The 9,923-nt window shown below is 36.4% G+C and overlaps 1 protein-coding gene across 1 annotated transcript in view; it reads left to right on the top strand.

Moving 5' to 3' along the window:
• The first annotated feature begins 499 nt into the window (after window positions 1-499).
• LOC107733326 (acyl-CoA oxidase like) overlaps window positions 500-9,923 on the top strand; it is a 52,359-nt gene continuing 42,935 nt past the window's right edge. Inside the window, 10 exon segments of the mRNA XM_016544899.1 lie at window positions 500-532; window positions 682-768; window positions 1,179-1,265; window positions 2,102-2,200; window positions 2,539-2,653; window positions 2,991-3,077; window positions 3,168-3,240; window positions 3,605-3,737; window positions 4,979-5,013; window positions 8,604-8,720. Of these exon segments, the coding sequence (XP_016400385.1) occupies window positions 500-532; window positions 682-768; window positions 1,179-1,265; window positions 2,102-2,200; window positions 2,539-2,653; window positions 2,991-3,077; window positions 3,168-3,240; window positions 3,605-3,737; window positions 4,979-5,013; window positions 8,604-8,720 (866 nt within the window).

Raw genomic sequence — 9,923 nt, 5'->3', positions numbered from 1 at the left:
ATTCCCAATTTCTGAGCCTGCTCGCCTGAAGTTATGGTTGATTGCTCTTCGGCTGGATATCAACACACCCATTAACGTAAACTACGCCAGAGCGCGTACACACACCTCACGCACGGGAACCCGTGCGCGCCCAAAGACAGTTGGACATAGTGGTGTATTAGAGGTAAAAAAAATGATATAAATACTGTTCGAATTCTCGCACAAACCGATCGTTTCATGTCTTAGGACATCAATGTGTCGTCACGAGCCGCAGGGTTTAATTTGGATTTGTCTGTGCATGTTTTTTTTACTCTCATAGATTTTGTTACCATTGCCATGCATTATACGACTGATAGACTGCAACGGCTGGAGTTAAAAATCATCATATGTGTTCTACTGAAGAAACAAAGTCACCTACATCTTGGATGCCCTGGGGGTAAGCAGATAAACATTTTCATTTTTGGGTGAACTATCCCTTTAAATTCACTTTATCCTCCAAAGCTCAACATTGTTAGTTAACATGGTAGAAGTTCTAAAACGTGGTTTTACCATGGTACATGGGACAAAAAATTTGGTTTTGCCATGATATCATAAAACCCACTGCATCAAAAACATCCAGGCATTACAATTTTGTAATATTACAAGTTTTTTTTTTTTCTTAGTGTAATGCATATTGAAAATATATTATTTGCCTTTGTTTAGCTAAAAGAGAAGCAAAAAGGCTTCATAAACAAGAGTTTAGGCATCACTGAGATCATCTGCTCTGCTGACATGGCCACGGGAGTCAAGGTTTGTCAATTTTGTGCTATACACTGAAAAAAATGGTGTAGAAACCATTTTCACTCAGAAATTGCTAGTAAATTTCACAAACAATTACAAAGAAATGGCAAGTAACATTGAATTATACTTGAAAATTTGAAGTAGAAAAACTGAAATAGTATTTTCTTGTAAAACATACAAATTGTAAAATCATTATTACAGTGTATTCTAAAATTCCAGCTGCTTCATAATAAAGGTAATTATGCTGAAATCAGCTGCAACAGGTTTTCTAACATCTTGGGTTGCTGTTGTTTACACTATAGCTGAATTTCGAGCTGTTCTCGAGACATTTGCATGTGGTGTTGACATGCATGACACTACACATTTGCATTTATTCCACATTTGAATAGTCACACTGCACTATTTGCTGTAACCCTCAGCTCGGTGTTATGTGTGGACTGTATGGAGGTGCTGTCAATAATCTAGGCAGTCCAGAGCAGAAGATGAAATGGTATCTCCCTGTTTCAGTAAGTCATGAATAAATTCTGTGCACTCCAGACTTTGAAACACTCTCAACACATGTGCACAAAAATGTTTGCAAGTCAAAGTCCTGGTCATTTTGGTCTCCATGAGTTTGCACATGTGTTTGTTTATTGCAAGAATGGCTGAAATGATTGATTTCAAGGTATAGTTTACCCAGAAATTAAAATGGTCTGAATACTTCCTCACCCTCAGGCCATCCAAGATGAGTTTATTTCTTCATCGGATTTGTAGAATTTTAGCATTGCGTCACTTGCTCACCAATGGCTCCTCTGCAGTGAATGGGTGCCGTCAGAATGAGAGTCCAAACAGCTGATAAAAACATCACAATAATCCACAAGTAATCCACACCACTCCAGTCTATCAGTTAATGTCTTGTGAAGCGAAAAGCTACGTGTTTGTAAGAAACAAATCCATCATTAAGACGTTTTAACTTCAATCCTTTGCTTTCGGCTAAAATACAAGTCCTTGATCCATAATAACAAGTCCATAATCCATAATAACGTCTTAATGATGGATTTGTTTCTTACAAACACGCAGCTTTTTGCTTCACAAGACATTAACTGATGGACTGGAGTGGTGTGGATTACTTGAGGATTATTGTGATGTTTTTATCAGCTGTTTGGACTCTCATTCTGACGGCACCCATTCACTGCAGATGATCCATTGCTGAGCAAGTGATGGAATGCTACATTTCTCCAAATCTGATGAAGAAACAAACTCATCTACATCATGGATGGGTGAGGCAAATTTTCATTTTGGGGTGAGCTATTCCTTTAATGTCAATGCAACATGCCCTATACATTTTTGTGTTTAATTGCAGGAGTTACAATTTACAGGGATGTTTGCGATGACTGAGAGGGGCCACGGTAGCAACGTTCGAGGCATTATCACTGAGGCCCGATACAATCAATCCACACAGGTGATTCCCAAGTCTACTCTATGCTTTCATCTACGGGACTGTCCGGGATCAACAGTGATTTCAATGCGAATTTTAAAGGAATAGTTTACCCAAAATTATAAATTCTGGCGTCAGCAACTTAAGTTGTAAAACCATATGATAGTCATGCTTACTTATTTTATAAAATACAGCTGAGATTTATACCATTAAGCTCCAAAAAGGTTCAAAAGTACCAAAAAAGGTTCTATAATGTGTTATTCACTGGAGAGCTTTAATTTTTGTGACTCATATCCACACTTGAATTATTGTGAAACAGACACAGAGTTGAGTTTAAAATGTTTCTGATGGTTGTTTTGCAGGAGTTTATTATTCACACACCTTCCGAAGATGCTCAGAAAATGTACATCGGGAATGCAATGAAAGGAAACTATGCTGCTGTGTTTGCTCAGCTCATTATAAATGGAGAATCTCAGGGTAAGAGTGATGCAACGGCTGTTCATACTGACTTTACATACTGAATTATCATCACAAGCCTGTCTGCACATTAGTTCATCATATCTGGCATGCTTCTAACAACTCATTTGTGCTCATTTAGACATGGACCCACTGATTTAAATTGTATATGTGGACATGCGTGACAAATTTTGGTGTTATCTAAAAATGTTTGACATGTATTGTGCACCGATTGATCTGTTAAACAAGACAGAAACAGCTTGAATCACTAACCCATGTGTTAAACTTTAGCACATAACTTGTATGGATATGAACGACACCTAAATCATGCTTCTTATTGAGATGATGTCTGTCCCAGGTCCCCACTGCTTTATTGTACCAATCCGTGATCAGAATGGAGTCATGTGGCCAGGAGTGACGACCATTGACATGAAGCACAAGGAAGGTAATACAATAACACTATTTTTCAATACAGCCCTCCTCAATAAAGTTTTTCAAGTTTTGACTGTTTTACTTTATATGTGTTTTTACGCAGGTCTGCATGGGGTTGACAATGGCATTTTGATATTTAATAACGTCCGGATACCACGGGAAAATCTGCTGAGAAAGTGAGTTAACGGACAGAATTACTGTAGATTAGGCATTGTGAACTAAAAGACATTCATGAGATGATAATAGAAATTGCCACAATCATGAAAAAACACACACACACACACACACACACACACACATATGTGACCCTGGACCACAAAACCAGTCATAAGGGTCCATTTTTCGAAATTGAGATTTATACATCATCTAATAGCTGAATAAATAAGCTTTCCATTTTGTGGTCCAGGGTCACACACATATATATATATATATATATATATATATATATGCGCGTGTGCGTGTTTCATGTATATAGTAGTTATAAATGAATGTAGGAGGGAATGCATGTCTCTCATAGCTCATTGTACTTGTGTGTTGCAGGTTTGGTTCAGTATCAGCTGATGGTTTGTACTCGTCTCCTGTCCTCAGTAAAAGCAGTCGCTTCAATGCAATGCTCGCTGCCCTGACACCCACCCGTCTGGGTCTCACCGTACATGCCATGGCTGCCATGAAGGTTTCTACTCACCTCCACTCACATTTAACACAACAGTAATCAGTGTTATTACTCTGGAAACATGATTATCATGCACCATCACAAACATGTATCTCTGTGTGACCCAGTAAAGTCAGCAATGCTTCAGCTTCACCACAAGAGGGAGACATGCAATTATTTCTCCAGCATAATATAGTGTAATTTTAGTATTGTTTATACTATTTTAGTAATATTTTGACATTTATTTTTATATTTTCAGTTTTCATTTTAGTTTTAGAAATGTTATTATGTGCCTTTGTCATTTTTATTAGTTTTTAATATTTCCTTTTAACTTTATTTTAGTTAGTTGCAAGGCAACATTTTTTATTTTTGTTTAAGTTTTTCATATATATATATATATATATATATATATCAATATTTCAATATTTCTATTTAACTTTAATTTATTTTATTTCAGTTAATTTGATTAATTAAAGTATAGTTCACTTTAAAAGGATAGTTCAATTTACTCTCTCTCTCTCTCACTGTCTGACTTTCACTGTATAGGAAAAAAAAATTTTTTTTTTGTATTGTTTTTTTCCATACAATGAAAGTGGATGGAGACTGGGGTCAGACCACCTTCCCCTCAAATCAAGTCAGATTTATTTGTATAACACTTTTTTTCACAATACACATGGTTTTAAAGCAGCTTTACAGAAAATCATAATGTTAATATTTAAAATATCTTAATATCTTCATGCTTTATAATTACATTTATCAGTTCAGAGCTCGACGATAATATAGTTTACATTTTGAGACGATACAAGCAATCAAGCAGTTGAGATCTGCTATATAGTATATATCACCCTATGTGAGTATACTGTATGCATGCAGATAAGGTTGGACGTAATTATATGTCCAACTTAATATAAAGACTCAGACAATAACATTTTGTGACAAAAAAAAAAACAGGCAGTTGAGATTTGCTATATAGTATACATCGCTTTACATGAGTGTACTGTATGTATACGGATAAAGCTGGACATACTTATATTTCCAAATTTATATAAAGAGCTGGATGCTAATATAGTTATAAGAGCAGCTTGGTCATTCTGCTAAATATCTCATTTTGTGTTTCACAGAAGAAAGCAAGTCATACAGGTTTTTAACAACATGAGGATGAGTAAATTATCATTTTTAGGGTGAACTGCATGTTTAATTATTAATTATGTCTAGTACCAGTCTTATTAACTTAACCTTTACATAGTGTGTTTTCTCAACAGCTGGGGCTCGTCATTGCAGTACGCTACAGTCACAGGTAGGATGTTAAAAAATCTGTGCGTGTGAATGTCATGCAAGTTCATGTGAAATTCAGATGCGATGCATCGGTGGTAACAGATCAAAACAATTCCCTGTAATTATTTATCAGTGTTAAACAGTCGCGCTCCTTCAAGCGCATCAAAACTGCATCGACGAGTTTCAAAAGCGATTTATGTGGTCGTAGGGGAGAGAAAAATAAACAACAAGCTCTAGAAATGAGTGAAAACAAAATGAGAGCGCCGTGACGTGTGGAGTTTCTCCTCACCGCAGAGCACATCCAGTTCAGAGGGATACTCTCGTCCGCGCCTCCGCTGCTGCTGCTGCGCATCTTCCTCACATGTGGCTTGTGCATGTGTGCGTCTGCGTGGGCGATGCTGGGTGTCTCTGAACATGGCATCCCCAGGCTGAAAAAAATACAGAACTAGAGGAAATGTTTGCTTTCTATAGTTGCAGGTTTTCCATTTGCAAAACAGCTCTGCGCACCCACACGCACAAACATATCAGAGGAAGAACAAAGAGCCACAACTCTGGTGCCAAAACATGTATGAGCGCTCAGGTGTGAGAGAAAAACCGCACTCGCAGTTATTAGGCTCGATGCTCTCAGCCCACCACACCTCTTCTTGGTTGGAGTTTATCTTATTACGGCACACACCACAAAGCCATCACACTTCAGACTTTCTGAACGAGAGGGTTTAAGGTTAAAAACAACAGCATGCCATCAAACAGTCGGTGGTCATGTTGCGCACATGTGGCTCGCAGATTTGCTCGCAGCGTTTGGGAGGTTGTTCGGTCAGTTGGTTAGTTTTAGTGGTGGGAAAGTTAGTTATAAGGATAAGACTTGGCAAACAGATTGATACGCAAGTTATACACGTCTTCAAAAGCTACATACAATCATTTAAAGTCAACACGAAATCAATCTTTAGACATGTTCATTGGTGCATGTAATTCCAAAGAAAATAGTGTTTGTCTGTGCTGTTTTTGATCATCACGTTACCACGCCGACTGTAAAATTTTTGACTGACATCACCAGTGTTGGGAGTAACGCATTACAAAAGTAACGATATTTCTGAATGTAGGCTAATTGCGGTTTGTGCTTGAAAGTGAAAGTAACTCACAAGTAACTTAAAAGTAGTGTAACGCATTACAATTCAGAGACAGTAATATTGTAATGTAACTAATTACTTTTAAAAGGAAGTAATAAGTAATATATAATGTATTATAGTTTGGAAGTAACTTGCCCAACACTGGACATCACTGAGATCATGTAGCCATTTGTTCATGTTAACTAATACCAGTGTATGTATTTATATACTATTATGGTATTTTTAAATATTTTGAATTGGCTTTTATTTTTATATTTTCAGTTTTACTTTAGGTTTTAGTAATTTTGTTATGATCATTTTTTAATATACATTTCTATATAGTTAATAGATTTTTATTTCAGCTGTAGTTTTAGTAATTTTTATGAGTTTTCATTGTTGTATATTTTTATATAGCTTTAATGGATTTTTATTTCAGTTTTAGTCATTTTAAATCTGTTTATAAAGCTTTGATTTATATATATTTCACTTTTAGTTTTAGTAATTTTTATATAGCTTTATTTTATTTTTATGTGAATTTTAGTCGTTTTATATGTTTTTTTTATATGTTTAGAAAGCTTTAATTTATTGTTTATTTTATTGTATTTATTTTTTATTTTTCAGTTAGTTTAGTTTTAGTCATTTTTGTACTTCAGCTTCAACATTTTTTAAGTTTAAGTTTTTCATCTAATTTTTATATTTATTTCAATTATTGAAAATGATTTATAATGGTTTTAGTTGTAGTGCACTGTCCAACAGCCATGTGGCATTTAGTTAATGCAGCCTTTCTAAAATCTTACCAACAGTCAATAGTGATTTTTGATGCCAGAAAATCTAAAAGTTAATAACAGATAACATAATAATTGGAAGATTCTTATACAGGATGTCCAGTAGGAAGTATATGGGAAATAGAATGGGTTGTGAATGCCATAATATGTTGACTTTAACGCAGTAGCATTTCACTTTTCGAACGAAATCACAAGAGCCAGCGCTGTCATCTGTTTAGTGTAATGAAGGACAGTTGTTCAGATGACAGACGACACTCTGTGCATTTCATCAGTCTTCAGGAAATGTAGGTGTGCGCTTGCATCATGTGGTTCCACTATGTCTTCCGCCGACATCTATATGTTCCACTATAGAATATTGCAGTTCAGAATAGTTCATAGATCTATGTTCCGATGAAAAAGAGGTTTATTTCTAAAGAAATTAACTGTAAGGGATGTAAAACATCCCAAAAGGACTCTCAGATAAAAAACAGTCCTTTCTCACGAAGGTTGTCGTGTTGAGATCACATGAACAGCTGTAACTCGCTTTATCTCAATAGCAACCCTACTGACGTCACTGAAGTTGTGCATCTATTTGTTCGTGTTAACAAATAGCAGTGATATTTATATACTATTGAAGTATTTAATATTTTAATATTTTCTTATGTTTTAATTTTTGGTTTTAGTAATTTTGTTATGTGCTTTTGTCATTTTATTAGACTTTTTAAATTATTGTATATAGCTTTTAGTTAGTCATTTTTATTACATTTTTTTTAAAATATAGTTTTATAAAGATTTAATTAATTTTATTTTATTTTTAGTCATTTTAGAATAAATATATAATATAAATAATAATAGGTGACAAACTCTGCAACATCGACACTTATTGAACTGAACTGAATCAACATTGAGCTAAATAATGACACTTGTCTTCTGTACAGCTGCTTATAGTCCAATTATTAATAATTTGATGAACTTTGCACTATTAGTGAACTAAATTGAATCAACACTGAACTAAATTAAACTGAATAATGACACTATTGTCTTCTTCATAGCTGAATTTGTATTTGTTTTAGTACTTTGCAGCATTAATACTGTGTTTATTTAGTTAGTTACTTACTTACTCACTCGACAAATACTGTACATCTATAAATATGGTGTTTCTACAATAACATCAGTAACCGAATGTGCTTTTACATGACATTTGACCAGCACATAAAGCGTCTGTTTATTTTTAAGAGGACTGTACAAGAGAAGACACTCAACTTTATATGAGGCATGTTACAATAGGATTTCTGTGTGGGCTTCTCACCTTTAAAACCACACATATGCGCACACACACACACATGCTCCCATCTCGTCTGCTCTGTGGGGAAGCCACCTGCAGATGTTAGATGTAGAGATACAGTTTGTGGTAGTTCAAGAGTCACAGGTGTACAAAGCTCGACTTCAGTACAGCAGAAAGACACAAACACATACAGACACAAGACCAGACGTCCACCACAATAAGTCTTCCTCCGCACACACTAATGCATGCACTGCGGTTAAAAAAGTGGGTTACCTGGAAGGTTAACGGTTTATTTCTCCGGTGCGTCGACATCCAGGTGTGTTGTGGGACGTCTGACCCTTTGCTGTGACCCCGCTGTGTCTGTTTGGGTTTGAATGTGATTATGTGACAATGACAGAGGTTTCTGAGTGTGCAGTGACATTTTGAATGAGTTTCAACGTCTAAATGTTCTTCGCAGTCGCAGACAGTTCGGTCCGAAGGATCAGGATGAGGTGAAGATCATCGAGCACCAAACGCAGTACCTGAGACTGATGCCACACCTGGCTGCTGCCCTCGCGCTCATTTTCACCACCAGGTAAATCTACTTCCTGTTCATGGCCACATCCCATTGAATATGATCTTTTTATATGCAAAGACAAGACTCTACAGGCAAAAACATTGTTTTTTTCATGCACTGGTCAGTTTTGAGATTTTTTAATGCGTTGTTTCAGACTAGTGGAAAGAAAACATCCAAAAAACACTTTTAAGTGTTTATTTTTATTGCACTTTATCTGTTTGCATCTGTAGATTTTAATTATATAATGCATATCTTTAAAGCGTTAGTTCACCCAAAAATGAAAATTCTGTCATTAATTCCTCACCCTCATTAAGATAATGAGGGTGAACACAAGAACACAAATTAAGATATTTTTGATGAAATCCGAGAGCTTTCTGACCCTGCATAGACAGCAATGGAACTGACACATTTAAAGGTGGGGTAAGCGATTTCTGGTAGCCAATGTTGACATTTGAAATCACCAAAACAAACACACCCCTAACCCAAAAGGGTCTCACCCCTATTTTGATAGCTCCGCCCAAAAAACATACGTACGCAACCCAGACAATGATTAGTTCTGTGAAACAAAGCAAAACCAATGTTACACCATGTCTACACCGGACGTGAGTGGCGCGACAAAATACTATAGAACTCATTATAATCAGTGATGCTGTCTACACCATAGATATATATACATATCTATGGTCTACACTGGATGCGGCGCGGCACGACAAATCCCCGACAGAAAACTGCTGCTGCGTTCTATTCATGACGTATTGACACAAATTTCAATGATTTTCAACGGTCGCTTTATCGCGTCCAGTGTAATAGACAGACTTTAGCTGTTGCGGCGCAGACACGGTGTTACTCACCTATCGAGAAGAAACAAAGCAACCTCGGCGTCCGATCGCAGGCCTTCCGCTCCTTAAGTTCTCTCCAGCGCTGGAAAGCTGATCCGATATTTACACGGGTCCTACTTCTTGCCTTAAGCCTTCTTTTGTTCCGCAGACGTTTTCCTCTTTTGTTTATCCACCATCTCAATCTTTCTGTTGCTCGGCTCGCTAATGTCCGTCCTGTGCACTGAACGCTCTCCCCTCCACATCATGAGACATGCCCCTTACTGCTGATTGGCTACAAGTTTGTTTTGCTATTCGGCCCGAAACGGTTTTCTAAAGTGTTTTTGAAAAATCACATACCCTGCCTTTAACATATGTTGATTCAATTTATACTAAACATAATGCA

The sequence above is a fragment of the Sinocyclocheilus rhinocerous genome, unplaced genomic scaffold (genome assembly GCF_001515625.1).
Source record: "Sinocyclocheilus rhinocerous isolate Xijiao unplaced genomic scaffold, SAMN03320098_v1.1 scaffold790, whole genome shotgun sequence".
In the NCBI taxonomy this organism is placed as follows: domain Eukaryota; kingdom Metazoa; phylum Chordata; class Actinopteri; order Cypriniformes; family Cyprinidae; genus Sinocyclocheilus; species Sinocyclocheilus rhinocerous.
Note: the sequence above shows the minus strand (reverse complement) of the source record. Positions and strands in the feature narration are given on the sequence as shown.